The sequence below is a fragment of the Nicrophorus vespilloides genome, unplaced genomic scaffold (genome assembly GCF_001412225.1).
Source record: "Nicrophorus vespilloides isolate i.1.1-1 unplaced genomic scaffold, Nicve_v1.0, whole genome shotgun sequence".
Classification (NCBI taxonomy): domain Eukaryota; kingdom Metazoa; phylum Arthropoda; class Insecta; order Coleoptera; family Silphidae; genus Nicrophorus; species Nicrophorus vespilloides.
Genome location: NW_017096602.1, coordinates 173196 through 198309, shown reverse-complemented (window position 1 = coordinate 198309; position 25114 = coordinate 173196). Strand labels below are relative to the sequence as shown.

At 29.7% G+C, this 25114-nt stretch overlaps 1 protein-coding gene across 7 annotated transcripts in view; it reads right to left on the bottom strand.

Moving 5' to 3' along the window:
• Nucleotides 1-25114, bottom strand: part of LOC108557578 (SH3 and multiple ankyrin repeat domains protein 3) — a 90101-nt gene that overhangs the window by 14984 nt on the left and 50003 nt on the right. For 2 of the 7 annotated variants that reach the window (XM_017914161.1, XM_017914160.1), the window contains 2 exons: nucleotides 7745-7925; nucleotides 6407-6424 (listed from right to left, as the gene is read on the bottom strand). In XM_017914161.1, the coding sequence (XP_017769650.1) occupies nucleotides 6407-6424; nucleotides 7745-7894 (168 nt within the window). In that variant the 5' untranslated portion in view covers nucleotides 7895-7925. Of the gene's footprint in view, nucleotides 1-6406; nucleotides 6425-7744; nucleotides 7926-8856; nucleotides 8972-16113; nucleotides 16322-25114 lie in introns of those variants that run through there. The other 5 variants (XM_017914162.1, XM_017914158.1, XM_017914163.1 and 2 more) reach the window with 5 other exon arrangements.

Below are 25114 nucleotides of genomic sequence, written 5' to 3'. Positions count from 1 at the left end.
CACGCAGCTTTCAGACACATTTGAATAAATCACTTGATGCATGGCCATTGCAGTCGGGTTTTCAGTCTGATGCGTTATATACTTTTTATAATTGCATTCGCAAATCCTTTAAGTATGATATATATTAAATTCAGCGAAGTGCAGCTTCCCGGTGATTTACTGGATAAACGGCGAAGCGACAAATGCAGTTACAAAATAATGGTATGAAAAAAAAAATAGAAAAATGAATCTGTTTGGTCTGCGACACATATGGCCGTTATTTTTAGATCAACTACCAATTGTTCGTTTATGACAGTTTGATTTAAAATTAGGAATAGTTACAGTAAGATTTTAATACAATTCATAACTTGAAAATAGTCTTAAGTATATTTAAGTAAAATTAGTTTTACATTTCCTAATCGGTCTTCAAATTAATTTAATATAATTAATTAATTTTATTGTTTTCTTGATAGATAAAATATTTATTTTCAGTAACATTTCTTTATTATTATTTAGAATTTAATATTATTTTAATCCCAAAGCTCTATAAGATTATCTAAAGTAACTTGGAAATAATAAAGTTTGATTAAGTAAGAATGATAAAACCTTTTCCATAGTTATTTCACAAAATATGCAGACGTAAATTGAGGAATTATCGTATAATAAATGCCACACAATTATATTTTCTTTATTAATTTGAACGGATTGTAAAACTAAGTACCTAACATAATCTCAATCCTCATTGATAAGACCTGAAGTTAGAGCGTCGCGTCTCGCAAATCCTCGGATTATGGCGCCCGAAATTTGCATATGAATTAATTACACAAGAGTGTATCTGCTCAAATCCCGTTAACAAATGACTGTCCCTGCAGTTTATCATTCGATTAATCAATGCAAATGCCTTAAATCCCAATACGAAAATCCGTTTTCCCGAGGTTGGGGAGATCCGTGCATCTGGATCTAAGTAGTAGCGACTGAAATGTAGTCCTCGATGCATCCTCGTGCGAGTCGCGAAAACCGCGGATCCAGTTTTGTTCCGTTAATTTTAATTGACATGGGAACTCCGTTAACTCGCATAGAATCTAATTTAAATTATTTGTTTTCCAATTAGGCTCGAAAAGCCATCAGTAAATCGCGTTTTCATTTTAAAAGGCCGGTCCGGTATTCAAATTGCGCAACTTACAAAACCGCACATAAATTTATATTTACTGCAAAATTATAAATATTGTCGATAACGAAGGTACTTACGTTTACGTCGTTTAAGCTAAGTCAACTATAGCGGAATATCTTCATTTTGAGAGATGTCTTTAGTTTGAATTAGAGAACCGATTTTTAAATAAACTACAGTTTATTTATCAACTCTATTTCTTAATTTGGAAGGACTTTATGTCTTTAATTTGGATTAAAATATTATTGATAGGCTTCAAAAAACAATAAAAATATAAGAACATTTTATTTAGTTGTTTGTTAAGTAATGTTTAAAGTTCATTAAGTCATATTTAAATAATGCGTGTCACATGTAGTACTTGGATTGATGACTAGTATCCTTTGCCAACTCAGAATAAATAGAATGGTGTATTACTAACATTACAAAGTACATTTAATTGAAAGATAAAAATTACAAACAAAATTATAAAAAATCTATTTGCATAACATATTAGTTTTATTATATTGAAACAACCAAAAATTTTCTTTTCAAAACAACAACACCCACGTTTCCATTATGTCTGGAAGTCCATTAAACCACATGTTTTTTTTTTAATTATTATTGGTCTGGTCTATTTTAAATTAATATTTAAATGTGAATTTAATTAACGGGTTCATAAATTATTCTACAATTGTTCAACAAGTTTGTTTTGATGTTATTCAAAATAAATAATTATGGAAATTGCTTAACGAATACACCTAGTGTTTCATATAAAACTATCAATGGCAGTACGGATTTCGTAAGAGGCGATTGATCGACCTACGATACTAAATTCAGTTAGGGACTTCAATCAAATACATCCTACGTTTCATTTTAATCGTTCCTTATTGAGACGATGTTGCGCAATTTTCCGGTCTGGTTCTCACTTTTTTTCTCTCTTCTATGTATTATTATTATGATCTTTCGCCATTCATTAATTAACGGTTCGATTTCATTATATAATTTTACTGGATTCTATTTGCTAACAGCAATAAACTGTATTTGGAGTGCTGTCAATTTATGAAATCGAAACGCAAATAAAGTATAAAATTATGTTTTGCCCGTAGATTGGTTGATATTTCAAATTATTATTTTTTTAATTATTGCGTCCATATAAGCGAATCGTCTGTAACGTATCCGTAACGTGATTTAATGGTTTAATTAAAGTTATATCTATTTCAGATGTCTTCCAATAAAGGTAAATAGAGTAGGAATACATATTTATAGTTTCATTCTTTGTTGTTGAAACATTGATTTATTTCTTCATTTTTTATATCCTGTTTTATAACTATATAAAGTTTTTCTTTAGCTGGTTTTATAAGGAAAAGTACTATATTTTTATGTTTCAATAATTATACTGGTTTCAAGAGATATACAAAATACAATTTTGATTAGTTTTCTTATTATAATAAAATCCAAATAAAATTAGTTTGTTTTCATAATTTTAATTCATTTAAAGATAATTGATACTTTAGTTTTTTGATTTATATAGTTTAACTACAGCATAGTTATATTTGATTTTCTGGCAAAATGCATTAGTAATTCATTCGGGATAGCATAGTTATACTGCTGGACCAGTAAATTTGGCGAACATCCAAATGGAGCTGAAGGCAAGCACAAAAAAGTATTGAGTGCATTAACAGAGAATCCTCGAAACTCGTTTCATTAGCGGAAGCAAGAAAAACTGTAATATAAAATGCGCATTGCAGAATGTTCTAGATATGATATAATCATTAGATAATAAAAATATGGTTATACAATGTCCATAGTTTCAATAGAATGAAATTAGTTGGTGTTTTTTGAAAGAAATATATACATCTAAAATAATAGTAGTTATTATTATTTCTACATAAATTTTTAAATATGTCAACTTAATGATGTGAATACGCACTGATTCTCGAGATTATTGATATGTTATAATACTATAATTATTTAAGCAATTTGAAATGAACGAAATCAAAGATAATCAAAAACTAAACATTATTATTATATTTATCGTTTTTTTAACATTTTATTGTTTGAAAAATCGCGTATTATGGCTTGAATATTTATTCTATAATAATAATTTAAGATACATAACATAATGTTTACAGTATTATCAGTATTATTGTGTAAATAACTGCGTAGCATTTACAGTTACGAAACAAATTTCAGGAAATAAATTGCTTGATTTCGAGTTGACAAATAAATTGTAATATTGAATTTTCAAGGACGATTCCAACGTCAAAGTTTATTATGACCTTAAGACTATTTTTTTTAATTTACGCAAGAGAATTTATATCAGTAGTCATGTCTTGTACTTGCTTTTGGTCGGTTGATAAACTGCGTTTGTTGTAGAAAAAATTGTAAATTTTGTTTCATTTCGAAGAGTTGCAAGTTAATGTTGTACATCAAACAATCTCTTTGTGCAATCAATTGGGTTTATTCACATGGTCAAAGTTTCAAATTGGACGCAATTAGCACCTTTTGAATACGCCAGGAATGAAGAATAAAAAGAAAGCATTGCTGCAACCACCAACAATGAGCGTTTGTCCTTTGCAAAGTATTGAAGTCATCAAAAGTAAAAATAATTAAAAAAAAATGAAATGGAAATTTTATTGTACGCAAGCATTGCGGAATAAACCATCCGCGGCTGCGATATTCGCGTGGGCGTATCGCTTTGGCCGTGTTGCGTTTGTCTCGGCAATAAAACCGATATTTTTTTTATTCCTCCTTCATTTTCATTTCAATCCTTCTCTTTTTCTTCTTCTTTTCCACCTGGGGTCGTGTCGTTCCTTTATTTTCGCCGTTGCTTTTTTTTTGTTCCGCTCTCCTCACCATCCTCATCTTCGGCCATCTCTCTCGTCCGACACCATCGTTCTTCCTCACTCTTTCTGTTCGCGAAGACGCGGCTATGGTCCGAGGATTGTAAATAAATGATTTACGGACGGGCTTTTAATGGCCTCGCCGTTCCTAATGGCAGATAGATAATAAAATCGGCTTGGGGTCAGTCGCGGACGACCGCGAGGTCGCATGCCTTATTCACGCATCTAGAAGAATAACCCTTTGTGCGGAGAGAAATGCAAATTATTGTCTATACCAATCGCATAGAGAGAGAGCGAGAAAGAGAGAGGTAGTGATTTTTTTACTTATTAAAGATGCATTTTTTTTTGGGTGGATAAATTACGGAATGGTTTGTACGCAGCATCATGCCAAATTAATGTGTTCCCAAGGATACGCGATACTCGAATCGATTGCATATTCATCGTACGTTAGTTCCTATCTGCTCCAAATATCTTTCGCTGCGTGAGAAAATCATTTCAATGGGTACATATTACACGTTTTCCGTTTATTTTCACTCCTCGGTATTTCCAAATGATTAATTTGCAGTCTCTTTTTAGGTATTAACAAATTACAAACACTTCATTAACATTTTCGTTTCTATTTTGAGAATTTCGCGATGACGATAAATTTTCACACGTGAGAAATATACAGTTACAATTGGTGACTTGCTTTACATGGTGAGAATATGAAATAACAATTTCAAATATATTTATTTAGAAAATAAATTTGAAGAATTTTTTTGTTATATTAAAATTTCAATTGAACTTCAACATAGTTAGTTTAAATAAATTGTGTTTTTTTTGAAATCGTATCTAAAGTTTAGTTTTTTCTATTTTCCAAGTATTAAGTGTAACTTCAACGGCAAGAGCAGTACAGTCGATTCCGCTTAATCCGATTAACCGGTGAATCGAGACAGAACGGAAACAAAACCGAACAAATAATGGAAATGGAACTTTGGATAAGCCAGACGCTTAATCAGAACAAAAATACTAGTCCCGATGTGTCCCAATTAAGCGGAATCGACTGTAGTTGTCTTAGAGATTATTTAAGAATAGTTATTCGAACAATTTTTATTATTAATTATTTCTCGGTATTTAAAGTAACATACATCTAGATGAAATGAAATTAGTTTTCATATTACGTAATAATGAATTTGAGAAGTACACAAGCAATTAATTGTTTTGCTTAACAGTAAAATTATGTACACTCATAATTTGGTGGCTACTCTAACAATATGTTTTTACAATTGTTAAGTTTAATTAAGATTAGATTCAATTCAAATAAAACCAAGTCGGCTAAATCAAAGTATGTGATAAATTATTTATATATGTTTGATAATCTTATTATAAAATAAATATTATTGTTAATAATATATTTATAGTTTTTAAATTGCAGAATATATGCAAATATTTATGTAAAATAAGCTCTTGATTATAAATTTGAGATTATTATATAATTGAAATGTGTCTCCAGCGGCGTGTATTAATTATAAATTTCAAGTAGAAATAATATTTTAACGACGTTATAAAAAAATAATCAAATAAATTTAGCCACGCAGTTGGTGCTAAATTGAATGTATAATTGGAAATATAATATCGGACATTCTAAATTCTTACCAAGATTGGTCTAAAGTGTAAAACCACATTTCTATCTATTTAATCATTTATAGAAATATGAATCATGTGCAGGTAATACCTGTGAGTTTTGCACATATTTGAACTTTCCGGAATACCTGATTCCGAGCAAATAATTGAAAGTTTAATTCCACGTCGAGACGCATGGAATAATCGGTTGTCGCAATTTTGCGGATTTTGATGAATCGAATAGAATCGAAGGCACGGGTGTACAATGAGAGAAAGATAAAGACAGTGAATATAAACAGAGGAATATCTTAAATAATTCATGACGATGGACAAAACAAAGCATATATTATTGAATTGGAACGACATTGATGCATGGCCGCATTATATTTATAAATGTTGCTCGCAACAGAAATCGATAATTTCATAAAACGTTCTTTCCGATCGTTCCTCCACCATCATTTAACCATCAATCCTCGCGCGCGACGAGGAATGCAATGTGGACCAGTCCTTGACATACACAGATCGCACGCAGAAACGACACAAATTTAAAAAAAAAACAGCAACAACAAATATACTAAATTAGCGACAGGAAGCGAATTATGCAAATTACCGCAGAAAGGTCATTTAATATATGCATATATTTTAATTTTGTTATTTTTTTGGGTGAAACGGTGGAAAGTACAAGCTCAGGGACAAATCGATCTTAAGAAAATAAAGGGCACAAAAAAGGCATTCGAAAGCGAAAGAAGATATAGAGAGAAAGAGAGAGAGAGAGATGGACTAAGTATTGTTTGGGGTTGTGCCAATTCAACTAGAACTAATTAACGTTACCTACCCTGTACCACGAAGCCACCTGAACCCACCAAAGTAGAGCCAAAATTAAAAAAGAAAACAAAATTCGGTGTTAAAAAGAAGCACACAAAAATTATATACATGAACATAATGTGCGTTGGGTCATCTTCGATTCGTGTGAATTCCTATATCTCCAAAACTCGAGTCGGTATTTCCATACAATTCCAAGACAAATTTATGCCATAAATCTCAAGTATAGTCAAAATATTTTCAATTCGTTTTTGTTCATTTTTATTAAAAGCTCAAATGTCATTAAAAAAATAATATTTTATAAATTTTAAAATAAATTATTGAAAAGTTGTGTATTAATTCTATGTAAAAAATTCGTATTCAATCAAGTTTGCGTATTGTAAATAAGATTTTACGGTGCATTTAACAATATATTACAATCAATAAGGAAATCAATTTTCTAAAATATTATGATTAATGACTTGAAGTAATTAAGTGATAAACGCCAGGAAAGATCACGAGGTTATTTATTAAGTTAGCATTATCAAAGATTACATCATCGAAAAAGTTATTTATAAATTTCTTGTAGTCTCATTAATTTGCAATATGTTGTTTAATAATTGAACTGAAATTTGTATGTTTTTACTTTTTATAATTTAATTGAGTTGTAATATAATTCGTTTTAGAATGTATGGAATTAGGATAAACAATGAAAATTGATATAAATAGAATGCGTGTGCATCAATAACGAGCGAAAGAATTGCGTTCGCAATAACAAATCGAACACCGCATTCGACCGAAGCCCGGTTCGAAGATTGGAGATAAAGTCGAGATTTATGAAGCTGTATGAAAATAATTCAATTATAAGCCATGTACAGAACGTCGATATTATTCACTCGGCGATTGCACAATAACAGGAATAGTAATGACGTGTGAATGTTGAATTGCACTGAAACTATTGACACACACACACAGTGGTCTCGGTTATCAGGAAATGTGCGATATTAAGCATTAAAATTCCGATGGAAACGTGAACATGGACGTTATTTATACCTACATATCAACGCAATGTATGCACATTAACTACAATGCTCTAATTATGTAAGTGAAAGTGAAACTGCCGGCAATTATCGCGCAAAATCCCAATGTGAAAAATGTGCTCTAGTTGAAAAGGGGGACAAAAAAAATAACCAGCTGTATCGAACAATAATCAATTAGATTAAATCTGGAATTTGTAAGGAGATTATCAGCCGAATTAGTCGATTTCTACATGTAGATGTACTCTCACTCGATTGATACGAATCAGTTGGAGGTTGATTGATATAGATGTGAGTGTTGTTTGATGATAGGTTTCGAAGGATGATGGGTTTACCTTGGGCAGCGCGGCGAGACACTGCTGCTTAACATCCCAGACGAGTTGGTCCCTGGGGAATTGTAGGCACTTTTGCACGTTGAGTTCGGGCACGTGGATCCTCACCAGGAGGTAGCCCTCATCGGCGCAGCGGTCTCCGTCGCCCTCCATGCCTCGACCCCAACTTACTGCACTTTTACATCTGCAAACAAAAACATTTTTTGTTAGTACAGTACTAAACATCATGCACACATTTAAACTTAGTTTTCTAAGTAATTACTATAAAGGCTAAAGTTATTTCTTTAAAAATATCAATTATTAATGTTTATATTTAACGATTTGTAAATTATTGTATTTCGTGGATAAATTATATTAGTTTATGGAATATTTAAATCTGGATGTGCTATTGTATTCGTTTTATCTAAAGTGCATAGAATCTGTGTTCCATATTTTTGTTTGTTTGACAAACAATAAAAGTTATCTTTTTCAGTCATTGTGGATTAGAAGTATTAAATAAATTGCACTCGAATTTTGTTTATACTAAAGTATTTTTTTCGGTATTTTCTCAATAAATAAGGATAAGCTAAACAAATATATTTTATTTGAATGTGATTTAGATTGAGATTTTGAATTGTCGGAGATCATGAAACATTGTTTATAATAAATGTTTTATGATTACTTATCAGATAAAATAAATGAATACTTGGAATTATATCATTTTTCAATAGAATTTTTCTTTAAAATTAACGTTTTTCTCAAAATTTTCAAGTGTTTTTACAAAATTGTATTTTTGAATGAGAATAGTTTGCAAATTTGAATACTAAAGCAAATAATTGAATTGCTTAGTGTAATTTACCATTTATATAAATATAATAACGAGGAGACTCAAAAATAAGAAAAAACGTGTCCTTAAAATCGTTTAAACGTTCGTTATAAATTACGAACTTAATGAAAAATAAAACGTTATAATCTAACGGAAGGACCTGCGTCTAAGTGATAGACAAACATCCTGTGTTTGTAGAGAATCATCTATTATTTAATTTGATATAATAAAAAGTGTTTGGGTCAATAGCCTTTCCAAAAACATCTGCAACAGATGCTAAATAATATTGTGAAATGATTATCGAATTCACCTGAAACTGTTCTGAGATTCAATTACTCCGCGTTGAGTTCTCTTCTTGAAGAGTCTCATCTTGAACGATCAAGAGAAATAAATAACAAACACAACTAGTCTTTAACTATTAACTATTTTGATATAATCATCCAATAAAAGTCCGAAAAACGATTGGAACCAAACATTTCACTAACAAAGTTCCTATTCGGCACTATAGTAATAATTGCAGCGCGAACACTAGTTAGTGACTGAGCAAACGGCACTTGAGATACTAAACGCGAATGCCACAATAACTCCTGATAAACGCCTTGATGATAAGCGATATCATTAAAACATAATTGTTCTTTTATTTTAATTATTCGGATGACCTCATCTCCAATCGTATTTTGGACGTGACTCTCTCACGTGTGGAAATCGTAGCGTTGCAAAAAATAATTTCATTAATCCTGTATTATTTTGTTTTCGTACATGTTGCTTACGAGATTCACACAACAATTTATTTTATTTTTTAAATAATAATGAGTTCAAAAGGTTTAATTTCTGAACTTTGTACTTGTTTAAGCGCAAATACATTAATTAAGAGAATTAAATAATTAGTTGCTTTAATTGGAAGACCTTCATAAGTTTAATACATTCAGTCTTAAGATTCTTAATTCAAATAGAACACATTATCTCATTGTTCTTAAGTATTTCATGATGCTTCAGCAAAGTATTATTAAACAAATTTCTTTTCGGTTTTTAATTATCTTCTGATAGTGTGTCTTGTCTTTTTAGATCTTTAACTCTTTCAAATCATAACAAATTATAAGAAAAAATAAATCATACTTTGCAGAATATTTGTAATTGATAAGTAAATATACAGCAATACCTCGCATAGTCCTGGTAATCGGCTCCGCCAATATCTCAGACTAACTAACCTAGTCATCTAACAACTTAACAATAAAATTTGTATTCTTGAATAATAATTGAAATATTTTTTCGTGGATAAGTTATTCAAACATCTTTTGCCACTGTGTGCCTAAGACACGACGAACCACAGCTTAATTGATCGTTTAAACAATACTTATTGGGCCACGAAAAGAGTGAATTTTGAAAAATCGCCTTATATGGTGACGAAAACACGAATTGTCAGGAAGAACTAGCTGCAGTAGCACGTTAGAACAGTGATTTCAACCGTTGTGACGCGAAATTTTTAAAATCTCAATTTTTTAATTCTAAATTTACTTTAATTATTATAAAAACGTTAAATTTTGGTATAATTTATGTGCAATAACATAGTAATGGATTGGCAATTATTTCTTATACAATTTTTAATATATTTATCATATTTACAGTTAAGATAACTTTATTTGTATAGACTTTTACACGTTTCTGAAAATACCATGCTAATTTATTAATAATTAGAACTGTGTCTGTCTGATATAGATAAAACAGATATTATATTTGTTTAAATATGTTTTAAATTTTGTTATATGTTATAATACTGTTATAATTTAATATTAATATTGATGCAATTTCAAAGCAAACAAGATGTTAAACACTTTATTATGTATATTTAAAAATATGATTTTATTGTTAATAATTAATAGTGTAATACTTGTACATTTAATTCATATAATGCTTACAAAATTATGTAAATCCTCTAAGTTCCATAAACACTTTTGCTTACTAAGTATTAAGCCCTAAACTAACTTGCAGACAAAGTTCTCAATTAAATACCGAACATTCCTACCCGTGCACGCCTTTACAACAATCGTGATAAGTTTTGGTATCAACATGCATTCTATTGAATAATTCTGTGATTCATGCACGAGAATAATTTAGTTATTTTTCGATAGAATACTACGCTGAGTACTTTCTATGCAGTCATACCGATTGTTGCCTTATCTTTCATTCAACGTGGATTTCGAGTGTCATTTGCAAAATGCTCCGAGTAAATAATGCGTAACATAAAATTACGTATATACAAACATTCCTTTTTAAATACTCATAAAAAATCATATTTAATTGTACATTAATAAATAAAAGCTGTTGATTCATCATTTTATTATGACTTGTTAATACAAAAAGGTTTTTTTAAGTGTGAAATTTTCAAACCGCACTATGCGAAGTATTGCTAATATAAAATACAAGTAGCTTTATTTAATTATATAATTTTGTAATTATTTATGTAATTGTATAATTGATGCAATAAATAATGTTATTATTATTATTAATTTTGCATAAAATAAACAATGTAGAATGTAGACTCAAGAGTTAAAAGAAAAAAAAAAGATTGTAGATCAATAAATATATTGTATTATTATTGAGACTCGAAAATGCAAATAGAAAAAGAAACGAGAGCCTTGCTTCCTTTTCCTGCACGATCATATTACGCATTCAACATTGTATGGTTTTAATGGGGATCAGAAGATCGAGTTTCATTTCACTACACAAAACGTGTAAACATTTATGTCTATATATATATAACAATGCAAATGTATGTTGTTCCTAATACAATATTTGAAAGCTACATAGAAGCATTTTATTTCATTATACAAAATTTGTTTTTGTTCATTTACGAGCGTCAATTCATCTTGCCAAAACTAAATGTTAATATATCTAAAATCGTTGCGTAAGTTATATCTGTCATGATTAGTTGTCACGATAAAATTATATGTATTCAAAAAAATAATAATGATAAAAGTTGGGTTGATGGCGTTACGTAAACTGTACGATAATTTAATTAAAAATCCAAAAAATATTGGGAGGCTTCGGACACGACGAGTGTAATTAGAGGCGTGTCGAAATAACTTAACCATTTTCAAATATAAAAGTTAAGCGATTAAAAAAGCAAATATAAAAATATATTTAGATACGAATTGCATATTGACTCTTGTCCTCCTCCTTCTGTACGTTCGACGTCGTTACGCCATTTCCAAGAACGTCACGTAACACTATTTGATGGTAACGTAAATATTTTATACGGTCGTCGTATATATTTGCATATCGGTTTATACAACATTGTGTGTGTTTGAGTGTGTGTGTACATTTCCAGGTGTCTTATTCTTTGTCCGTTTTTGCTTTTACTTTCATCTTTCGCGGCCTCAAATTATGGGAAATATTTGTTTCTGTAATGCGAATTGTTTTGCTATTCCGATCACGAAGAATGGTTAATATTTGGATTTTACATTATTTTCTTTGTTTCGTATCTCACGTAAAATGGATAGAAATTAATATGTATTTGACATTGATATTTATGTTAATTTTGTTATGTACAATATTTCTCAGTATTGTAATGAGCTGTGATTTATTGATAAAACATTTTTCGTCCTTTTTAACAAAATATTATTAATTACTCTGAAAAACGATACGACATAAATTAAAAAAAGATTATATAAATTGGAAAAACCAGATTTATATATTCAGAGTATTTAAATTCAACTACCATTCATAAAAATGAATGTGCTGTTAAATCTGTAAATGTGTTTTAAACTATTGGAAGAAACTGTTACATTTCGCTTCCAAACCGTTTGTTCCTACTGTTAGACAAGTGTCTGCCTCTTATCGATTCACCACTGCTCTGAATCTACCCTCTGAGGAGAAAATGAGGCAATTTATATTTATAGGTTGTTAAGATAGTTCCATTTAATTAAACTTTAGATGGTGTTTATATAGTGAGAGGTTATCACCCTTAAGTAATGTATGTAGAGTGAAAGTTAAGGATATTGAGTACAGCAATCTTGGCAATCTTCTAAATAGTTAGATACTACTGAATTAGACACTCGTGTATCATCTTTTTAATGAGAAAATTACTTTTATCAGATTAATTTTAAGTAGCAAACAAAGTATACGTACAGTATTTAGGTATGGATTACTTGGATTTAAAGATGTCTTAATTTAACAATAGATAATGCAGTTATAAGAACTATTGTATGGAAAACAAAAAGTTAGTATTTCATTCAACAATGTTTTACGACATGGAACAATATACATTGTAAGTGAAATCTATAATGAAAAGTACTATTTAAAATTATAATTTCATTTGAAAAAAAATGCAGAAAATGACCTAATTGACTTTGGTGTTCTAATTACGATTACAAATTTTGTGCATTCAAAACTAAATTCCAGACTAAACAAATTAAGGCGATACGAAGTGAAAGGGGATATCTCAAGCGAATAGTGCGCTAATTAGCATTACTCGCTGGCATTTTTCGTATCACTGCTGGGAATTGATAATTAAGCACGACTGCGTGGGCTTAGTTTGCACTTTACCAATGTATCAGTGCTTGCATACTAAGCTACATTTGAAAAATAAAATAATAACGGTATCGCACTTCATTACAATAAAAACACAGGAAGTTGTTCTTGAATCTGAAATTCCGGACAAGTTATTTACATTGTTTTATATTTCAAAACTATTTCATTTACACGAACTATTTTGATTCCTTATAATAAAATATTGTCTATTAAACACAAAAATTTACTAATTTTAGTCAATTATATCATTAAGTAATCTCACGAGTTATGCAATAAAACGTATTTTATCTCGTAAATTTTTAGAATTGTAGTAAAAAACAACACGAGTATTTCGCTGTATTTCGTATTAAAAAGTAATTTTGAGATATACAATGTTACATAAAACGATGTTATTGTAATATTGAAATAAATATATTCAAGTGTAGCACTAACAATAATTTCCCAATCATTTTATCTACTTCTGAAGTGCAATTGAAATACAAATTCAATTATGTCGAACTCGTGTGTAATTGGCAAACAAAATGAATCACCTGTAATGCTGTACATTACTATAAGCTTTCGTTGCACATTCTTCAATGTATCTCCTATGGATAAACACAATTTAAATTATGTTATGTTCAATGTTTTACATACTTATTATAGTTATATCTACATTTATTAGAAGGTTTAAATTAGTAACATTTGCAGCTTTTCTGATTATGATTCGTTCTCTTTTAATATAATTCATCCATCCATATATTATCCTCTACATTAATTGTTTAACTTTTAAAAGCATTAAACAACAATATAAAATAATAATTATATTTATATAATAATATTACAAAAAAAAGTAAGGTAACTGTTATAAAGAGAATTATTTAAATTTACTAATTTTAACAGGAGATTTAAAAGTATTTCGTAATTAAAAGAACGTAAAAAATGAGAGGATATAAATAACAATGATGAATACTTTTCTGTTAGTACCCAATATATACGTTGAGTAAATAAACGACTAAGATTCTATTTTTGAATAACGCAAAAGGAAAAATCGAAACTTCATTTTTGTGTATATAAATGCTTTCTCATTGCCAATGTCATGCATGCTTATAGCCCCGAGTTAGGATAATTAACAACCATGGTGTTATTATGTTGATGAGGTAATGTTTGTTATTTAGTCAAGTAATTAACATTCAAAATTGTTTTTAATTCATGACCCGAAGACAAAAATATTATTTTGATTTTTTTTATTCAATTTATAGAAATATGTATTTGCATACATAGAAATACAAATTTTTAATTGAAGCTAATTATGTTACCTGTATTTTTATATCAAGTGGAAACTGTAGATAATATATAGATATTTGTGTTGTAATATCAAGATGATATAAATATCTCAATTACAACATATCAATTATATTTAAAATTCTTTGATTTGATATTTTTTTAAATGGAAATCGTAAACATTCACTGATAAAGTAAATTTATGTAATATTTTAATGTTTGTAAACACCATATAATATATTTTGATTAATATGATTACAAAAGTTTGGATTTATATTGCATTGATATACTTATTATTTCATCGATTTAGGAGATTTAAAATACATGTGGAATTTCCCACTTGTTGGAAATGGGCTTTGATCATGACTTTAGCGAAGTCGTTATTCCAACAACCCTTAACTATATGAGGTCAATAAGTGTTCTGCCTGTTGCTCCCAAAATACTTGAAGCAAATCTCTATCTACGAATAATTTAAATTACGTCTGTATATGTATCGTTGTTTCTATCTGTTATAATATACATAATGTCTCTAAATATTATTATTGTTATATTTCTGCATTTAGTTTTGTACAGATAATAAAATGACATTATTTTTAAATAAAGTAGCAGCAATTAAAAATCATGTTAATTTAATCAAATAAGATGAGTGTGCCTGTAAAAGTAAAAATTCAATTATGTCTTATGATTAATTATGATAACTTGACAAGTGCATCCAAACATTCCTTTGAGTTATTTCAATTTGCCTACATTTCGCAGTTGCACTTTTATTGAAGCATATAAAAACAACACTTTGCTTTGTGTCGTAAAATTGTGCATAGGACAATTAGTTTGTTCGGAGAATTCTCGTCTTCCTTTGTAAGGAAGTCCCAGCAAAATTGCATTTTTCCATTGTTTTAATATACGATATGATTTTCAAGAATGCATCTCTCAAAATCTAGATGAAATGAAATAATGAATGTAGCAAAATGTAGTATTCAAATATTAATTATTATTAGTTTTATGTATGTTTCGGGTAAAAATGTTTGTTAGTTTTAATATTTATAAAATACGTACATAAAATGATGCAAATATAATACGCATTCAAGTTTATGTAAGGGCTGAAATGATAATGAATTGAGGGGGTATTATACTCGAGATTACGCGATATTTGGTTTGGATAAAAAGAAGAGTTGTAATATGGTAGAAAGGGAACAAAGGATCGTATCATTCGGAAGGCTCTCACATTTAATGATCAAAACAGTGGCAGAATGGATGCTAATTGACCTATTTTTTCCTCTCGCCGTGCGATTAATGTAAACCGCAGAATGTGAATGGGGGAGGATATGGAAAGGGCGCGAAACGATTGGCCGGAACCGGATGGAACACTTAACCAGGACAATCATCGTCTCTCGCAGCAAATCCTGCTGTTAATCAGAGCTCATTAATACCCTGAAATAATAATAATAACAAGAATAATGTATGTGGATGGACGTGCACGTTTTTCACACACGCGAACCGATTGTGCGGGGAATGCAATTGCGAATGGGAATGGTTTTGGAATGGCACGAAACCCAATTCCCATATTCGAGATGCAACCAGAACAAACGAAATTTCGAAACGGAACGGGCGAAAAAAGAACGTCACGTCCATTGAATTGCGGATAGGCGAGAGGAGGCCACTTTTCCGCCGTCGGAAATTGAGCTCGTTGTAGGAGAAGAAGGCTTCTGATACGATTCACTTCGGTGTTCCGTTAGAAATTTCAATGGGTTTACTTGTAGGTTTCGTTTTGTTTTCTTACACATTTTTCTTATTCTTCTGCACACTTCTTTTCTTTTCACTATTGCTGTTGGTACTTTACGCCAACAAAAATCTTCCAGCTTCGCTTCCAGCCATCAAAAGAAACTAACAGTGAATCCAGTTTGCTGCTGCTGATGACGCTTCTTCTCAGTTGTTGTGTAGTTGTTCGTTTTTTTTTAGCATCGCTTCTTTCTCAATTATTTTTTGTTGGTGGCATCGTCGGAAGCTGCTGACGAGTGCAGGCAGATAGTGAATAATAACTCCGGTGTTGGACTAATTGATAGATGGACGGAGCCGCGCTAACGGGTTACGTAATTAATTTATCATACGGCCCGGACCGCTCCTCGCGGATGGACCCGGATCACTTTTATTAACGGATCCGATCAATTTGGAACCCACCGAATTAAAAACAAGAATTCTCACGGAAATTCAGTGGCGATGACTGTTTCTTGTTTGTTTATTTTTCTACAGTATTTGCAGAATTCATCGCCTATTATAATAAATAAATAACAAACAATAAACATGAGTAATAGAAAGGACGAATATATTTCAATTACACAACAATAATGTTTCTAAACATTGTTATCAAGTAATTATGATAGCTTTTTCAGCGTATAGTTTAAACAAATAATTCAGTTCTGAAATAACATTAATAAGAATCATATATATCGTTACTCATGTTATATTCATACACATCACCAGTTATTGTTACTCATAAATACTTTAAATCTTGACTAATTTATTAGCGCAAAAACGGAGTAATCATTTATATTTCTTTCAATTGCATTAAAATATATAAAACTTTCAATAATAAAAATAAATATTTTTGCTCAAAAAACATATTATATTAGTTAAAATTTAATTATTTTATGGAAATATATATATACTCATCAGTAAATGTAAAAATTCTTAAATGTTGATGTTAGTTAGAATGCTCATTCTATGTTTGTTACAATTTTTAATGAATAAGTATATTAAATTACCTTATATTACTAATAAATAAACTTATTATACTCAAATGCAATTTTACATTTGGTGTATAAATAGAGAATTACAGCCAAAACTAAATAAATACTACAATTAATTTATTGTCGTAGAAATTCGTAGTTAAACTGTGTTTCCATTGAATTCGATACTCGTCAAGTTACAAAAACAACTTCTAAACATATACTAATGACATTCTCTAGTGACTCTTTCAAAGATCCTTTGGTAAACGTCCGTCTTCCATTCAGGTTTGGTCTCTTTCTATTAAAAGAAATTCAAAGACAAAATCTCTATAGGGAGAATCCTCTTCGCCCTATACTCAAGAGACGTTCGCATTGAGTGCCACCATTATCTCCGGATATTGGGGTTCTCAAACTATTTCTCCATTTTCGAAGAGAAAGCTTCTTTTACTCCAGAATGGAGAGGCTCACATAGTACGCGCCGCCTACCCACAAAGAGAAGGCAGTGCAAATACCAAATTTAGAAAACACCTAAAGAGGTTCTCTAAAAGTTACATGCATGCAACAATTATACATGCACATGTTTTGATCCGATGTTACTGATTTATAACCAACCGAAACACATACTACCAAAGTAGCTTTCACATAACAGCAGCTAACTAACCAGGAAATTGTAATACAAGTCTGTATATCCATATAACGATATATTTTGTGATAACTAAACACTTTCAAAGAATTAGACGATTTTGAATTAAAATTCAATAGTTTTCTCCATTACTAAATAGTAAAATTGTAAATTATTCATGTTACTAAGTGAGAGAAAATATTGTCATTTATATATTTAAATACAATTTCATAAATAATTATCAAATAAATCATTGCAATGTATTTTTTCTCACTTTTTTGGTAGAGCAGATTATCCATACTAAGAGAGGTATTACTATATCTAAATTCAAGGTGAATAAATAAATAAAAGTGTAATCATACCAATCGTTCATGTTTAATGGCAAGTAAATATCAAGTTTCATGTGGATTTACAAACATATATGTAACCTTTTTTTAAACCAGTAATATTCAAACTATAAAATAAGTTTATAACACAAATTAATGTGACATTTAGACGAACGATTTTAGTATAACCAATGAGAATATATACATATATAAATATTTCGGCACAAATTCGCTGTTGCTGTTTCGTATCAACAAGAAAGTAAAAGTTTTTTTTTATGTTCTGTTATATTTCGTTCATGCAAATTTAATATTTTAAAGAAACTTTTTTTAGTAAAATAATAAACTAAATGTTTGTTTAAATTAAAAATATTGTATTTTTAAACATATTTTGTCCGAATTAATTTGAAATAATTATTGCACCGATCATATTTATTTTAATTTAATGTACATGCAATACCCAGATTATTGAAAAAATAAACAGATAGATAATTTTCATCTCAAATATGGAATGTGTGAATATATGCAAATAATTAAAACTTAACTGAATTGATATTTTAAAAGCATCTTTAACATTATACAAAAATATATTCTTTAAGATGACAGTTTTAAAATGTACAAGAAAATTCAAGTTGTGTGTGTATCAATTATATGAAAATCGAGTTTAAGATTTAATTAGGATTCGTAATTATCATCCGGAAATAAAGCGTTATTAGAGATGATAGCGAAACATATTTACAGTAATTCCAGTTTCACTTCAAGGCAATTAATAGAGAAAACATCGAAATCGCTCACACTCAATAAGGAATACACATTAAATTTGAAATGTGCCAAAGGTCACTTCCTTCTTCGATCCCAAATCAATAATAATATTTATTGCTCATAATGCGCAATACATTATAAATTTCTTTTGTTTGTAATAGACTTTGATACAAAACTTAATACTTGAAACAATTATAAAATCTTAATCAATTAAGAAATATGTATAATTATCGTTTTATTGAAATTAAAAAAAATAGTTAAATTTGTATAAAATAATGTTTACATTATTTATTAAATTTGTTGTTATATGATTAAAATACTAATAAAATGATTTAGAAATAACGAAAAACAGTAGTTTGTAAAATAACAAAAAATAAATACATTTACAAATTCCATAAGAAAATCTTTCAATTAGTTCTTTTACGAACGATGCGATAACAGTGTTAAACAGGATATCCATTTCGAAACGATATAAGGAATTGGTGAAATGCAATGATTATATTTGTTATCTTTTTGTTTCTTAATTGAAGATTGCGACATCGGGAGTGCTCTCAGACGGTGCCTAAACAAGGCGGAAATACCCACGAGAGTGGTCCATCTGCCTTTTTTTATAATCCTGTTTCGTACGGTACCATTGGAAGATTCATTGTTAATGCGTTCATAGATCAACACTTTAATTACACAAATCAACGCCGCTTTGGAAAGCAATATTAATGGTTCTAGATTTTTTTTTCTCCTCTCTTGGTGAATGTGGTTTAATGACAGCGAACACTGCTTCGATTTTAGATGTGTAAGGTATGGAATGTGGGAGGCGAAAGGTGAGTAAAATAAGACGAATTGCATGTTTCATGGATAAAGATCTTTAGCTGTCGTATGTATAGAGAAAAACATGAACGGATTTTATAAGAAGGTTATTAACAGCGCTACAATTCATTAAAAAAAAATAGGCGGTGTTGATGGGAACACATTCAATTTTATCGTGTCCCACTCATATTTATTTGTCGTATATCTATTTAAATAATAGCGACAATAATTGACTGTTTAGAATTTGTTTAAAAGCAATATAAAAAAATCCAATAAATCAATTTAGAAATAGTTCATGATGCGCATTAGTAAATGTATATAAATTATATAAAAATTTGTACAAATTAATACAATTTTTTATGAAAACTTGTTTTTATATACCCAAATCTGACTAATAAATCATATGTTAATTTATTTTCAATTTGAATTTCTCATCTCTTATTAATATTATTTCATACTTTCGCTAGTCTGTTCAGGGGTCGGCGAACCGGGGTCAATTATTGGGGGTAATTCTATGTATATATGAAAAAAAATGGGGGTATTAATGAATAATGGGGTAATAGGTAAAAAAAGTTCCATCATCCCTGAATTAGTCTATACATCAATTATAATATAAAATAACGTCATTATACAACATAAAGTATGAATAATAAAATATTTCATTACACATAACACCAGTGGTTTCCAAACTTGATGTGACTACGCCTCCCTTAAAAATATTTAATCACTTGGAGTATCCTCTCACCCCTACATTTGTGACTAATATTCGCGGCTCCCCTTAGACTAGTCCGTGCCTCTCAGTTTGGGAAACGCAGCTCTACACAGCTCAATTATTTAAGATCAAGATATAATGTAGAATGAAGAAACATTTCGAACTTTGTAAAACTAGTTGCAATTTATACTTTAGCGGTAACATAAATGAAGATTTGTATAAATATATTGAAACACAGTGATATATTGATGAATGCATGTAAAAAAATATAAAATTCGTTGCTAATTATCAATCAAGTGAAATTGATTTATTCTCTACGGAGCAATGTAAATAGATCATTACAGAAATGAAATGAAAGCAGAAAGACTTCAGTTAATGGTCTTCAGCCGGCAGACCGGAAGACTCGCTACCACATACTTAATGAATTACAAATTGCAAACAGAACGAGAGAACGCACACGGAATGTCTTCTCCTCGAAGGTAAAATAAAATACCAAATAAATATAATTACAGGCTGAAAGATCGGTTAAACTGCGAATGGATTAACTCTTGATTAACATTCATTCGCATTTCATTAGGCGGCCAATCCAAAGACATGCTAATCTCGCGAGCTGTGCTCTATAGAAAAATAAACAACATCAATAAATACAACGAAAAACATTTACGATTTTCTTATGAAACCTGAATGAAATTGCGGCCTTTTATTCTGGCCATTAAATTACTTTCTAATAGACATTTAGTTTTTCGTTCGATTTTAAATGCGCGACGCGCTCTTTTTTTCGCGATCTTACAAATTAAGTAATCATAATTTACTTCGTTCGCGGTTTAATTAACTTATGCAACGTTTGCCGCAATTAGTTCAGAAAGCGAGATTCTGGCATCTATTTCGATATAGCAAAAACCCTACTTGGAAGGCACCACTTGTTCATAATTTTCACCTTGTATTATTTTTTTGCTCGTGGCGCAATTTCATTGTTTTATTATATTTAAATTGGCTTAATTTTTCGTTGCTGTTGTCAAGGCTTCTGGTTTTTGTTATTGTAACTATTAGTTTTTGTTTCTGTCTACACAATTTAATTGTTCATATTACATGGAAGTATCGATGGATAAACTACAATTTTCGTATATACTAATATAGTTGAAGGACGTTAATAATACGTGTAATTATTCTGTTATTTTCATTTGGTTATTATCCGAAATTATATTTATACCAAACTTTTTCGAAAACATCTCGTTATTTCAAACGATGATATTTATAATAGTCTGCTAATGTTTGTTTTGTTATTGTTTCACATTCATAAATATAAACTTATTTATATGAACAAGATCATCAGATATTTGAGTTTCATAACGCTTTTTTATCATTAGCTATGTGCGAAACTTAGATTACTGTCGTGAAAAGTTTCTTTTTGACGAAATCGGAAATTGCTTTATGGTACTTCCATAAAGTGACTCGATTCGAGTGCAACTTGATTACGTGTAGTCATATAACTAAAACTTTGCTTATCTTTACTGGTAATGAATCTTGTGTGCTATAAAGTATTTCTTTGATCTCTAAATTGAGAGGAAATTCTCTGGAATCTGTTAAGTAAATTTTGTTAGTTTATTTAAATAAATAAAAAATATTTTTTCTATTGTGGAAAGCACTTAAAACTACAAATTTTACAACCATTGTAGGTCGATAATTTTTAACAAAATAATATCTGACTTAGCGTTACCGCATTTACTTTATTTTGAATTACATAACGTCATAAAAATAATTAACAGTTATTGTTATATTTATTTTCGTATATTGACCAAAAATTAATACCGTAAAGTCAGGTCATTAATCATTTAAAATCGTAATTTTGTAAACCCAACGTGCGTTCATATTTTTTCTGCTTGCCACTTTCTCCGTTTGTTACATAATATACAGCTAAGTGGAACTGCGCGAAGTTCGCAGATTTAGACGAGACAGAAAAAAAAAACACACGCACACACAGAAAACGCGAATGTTAAGAAACTAGTTAACATTTTACTCGGAAACAGTTCGACAAAATGTGTAAAAATTAACGCAAATGGCAATAGCTGCTTATTCTCGGATATGGTACAATGTTCAGGTTGGTTTCCTTCTTTTTTTTTTATTTCGTTTTTCTCGTAAATTGTTTCATATTTCACCTTGAATTGTTTTATTTTTACATAATGACTGTGCCAGTTAATGCAAGATGTTAAATGGTTAAGTCATACCGTATTTATTAAATGCCTATAGCGGCATGCAAATAAATGGCAATAAATGAAAAGAAACAAAAACCGCTTTCGCTTTTCCTCTGATTCACTTTTCGAAACATGTCGGATTAATACTCGAAACGTTGATGGCTTTGAGGTGCCATAATCTACCGAGATGAAATTTCGGATGAATATCTGAAGGCGTAATGCATTCAGAAAAATAAAATTTAAAAGAATATGTCTGGTTTATTTACAGCAAAGAAAAAAAATATAAATAATCAAAAAATCGTACTCGCGCTTTCGGTTTCGGTGAATTCATTAATTCCATCGTAAGATTTAAAAACGCCCGTGATATCAACTCATGACAAATATGGTGACCTTTTAGTGGAATGAACATATTTTTTAAAGCATACAGTTTTAACTCTGATATACAGATTCTAGTAATATTATTTTCCTTGTTAATAGCCGCACAATTCTCTATAGATCTTTCAAATTAAAGCGGAAAGACCCATTTATTGTGGTTTCTTATAAAAAGTATACATTTTTTTTGTACATAATTTGTATTGTAATTATATAAGTGTTGCAATAAATAATAAAATTATAATTGATTTTTTGTTTTACAATATATTTATTGTGATTAAACAATGAATAATCGAACAATAATTTTTAGATATTTTATTTAAAATTTGTTTATAATCAAATTAAATAGTACAATATCTTGTTTGTATGCAATCCTATTGTATTCTAAATGATATTAAATTTAATTTTATTGACAAAGTGATTCGTTATTAAAATATTCCTATTGATATATTCAATTTCTCCAGTGATGAAATGCATTGAAGACAATCAAATTTTCATTTTTAAATCTGTAACATCGAAAAAAAAAAGACAATCGGTATTGTCATTGAAATTTATTACTTATATTAACGAATTTAAATACTTGCAAAATCTTTTAGTTGGTTTGATATAATTATTTTCGATATTGAAGTAGCTAAATATATATATTTGATATTACTGTCATCATTTGGGGTTTCTAGAGCATCAAGGGCGGTTTTGCTCATGGTCTTTATGGGCCTGGTTCAACTAACCCAAACCCTTAATTATTAATTCAGTACCTCCAAACAGTGTTAGTCGAGAACCCCAAAATTGTGTGAGTCAAGGCTCCCCAAAGTTAGTTAACCAAGAGTCTCCAAACAGTGTTAATCGAGGGCCCCAAAATTGTGTTAGTCGAGGCACCCAAACATAGTTAGCCCAGAGTCTCCAAATTTGTGTGCGTCGAGGCACCCGAAGTTAGCCTAGAGCAGTGATTCCCAAAGTGTTCTATATCGACCCCCAGGGGTCTATGACAACCTGCAAAGGGCTATGTCAGCGAAAAAAAATTTGGGGGTTCATGAAATGAAAATGGGGGTCCACGATAGTGGATCTCAACATACACTGACTGTACCTATTTACTTACATTATACTATCTTATAATATAAAGACATATACATTATTTATAAAAGCACATATGAAGTAAAAAAATATTATATATGTTTATAAAATTGTGTATGTTGTAGGATGTAGGCATTCGCTTTCTGGTCGCAATACATTTTGAACATGTAAAAATCTGCACATAATGATATACCAGTATCATCTTGTTACAAGCATATGCGCAGTCTCAGAGCAAAGATCTTAATAATTATAAAGATGTCCCAATATAAATAATAAATTTACAAAACCGAAAAACATGACAAGTGGTCTACGACACAAAAAAGTTTGGGAATCACTGGCCTAGAGTCTCCAAATATTGTTAAACGAGTGCCCTAAACATAGTTAGCTCAGAGTCTCCAAACAGTCTTAGTCCAGGTCCGCACTTTTACGGATCCAATTTAGGTACTCCACATTTCCACTTACAATAAAAATTCTAAACTTTGTAGATGTTAGATTATACATATTTTTATGTAATTGAAAGAGAAGAATTATTTTTTAAATTGAGATTCTTGAGATTTTCGAAAATGAATATTTTCGACTATATTTTATCAATTCTTGATTATGCACAAATAATCATGTTATCACCGATAAAGATATTGATTTCCATTTTAATATGATTGAACTTTAAGAATTATTAAGTGTTTAATTATACTCTAAATTTTAAAGTTTAGATTTTTAAATAATTTTAAAATTTAATTTTACTAGCATTATCTAGCAAATATCAAATTTTAGTTACATTTATCATAAAGTTAATAGTGAAACTAATACACAATCGTTAACATATTTATTATTAAATGAGTATATTACATAAATAATAATAAAAATTATAATTAGCATCAGTTAGTTGCAATACCAATATAATTATAAACAAGTTTTATAGCAATCCTTTAATTTAACATTGGTATTAAATGTATATGGAAAAGTACGTAATAATCCTGTTATATTTAACGGACTTAGTGCATCTAAAGGTATAAGTGCGTTGCGTTATTCTCTAAAGCTCTAGTAATGTTGAAAGGGGCTAGGCCCTGCCTGATACCATTTGAAATATCGTTATTAACAACGGTTTAACGCGATGCGAAAATTAATGCCGTCTACAATTAATCGTGCGTGACTTCTTTGAGGAAAATGCTAATGCAAAGACTAATTAGCTGGTAGTGT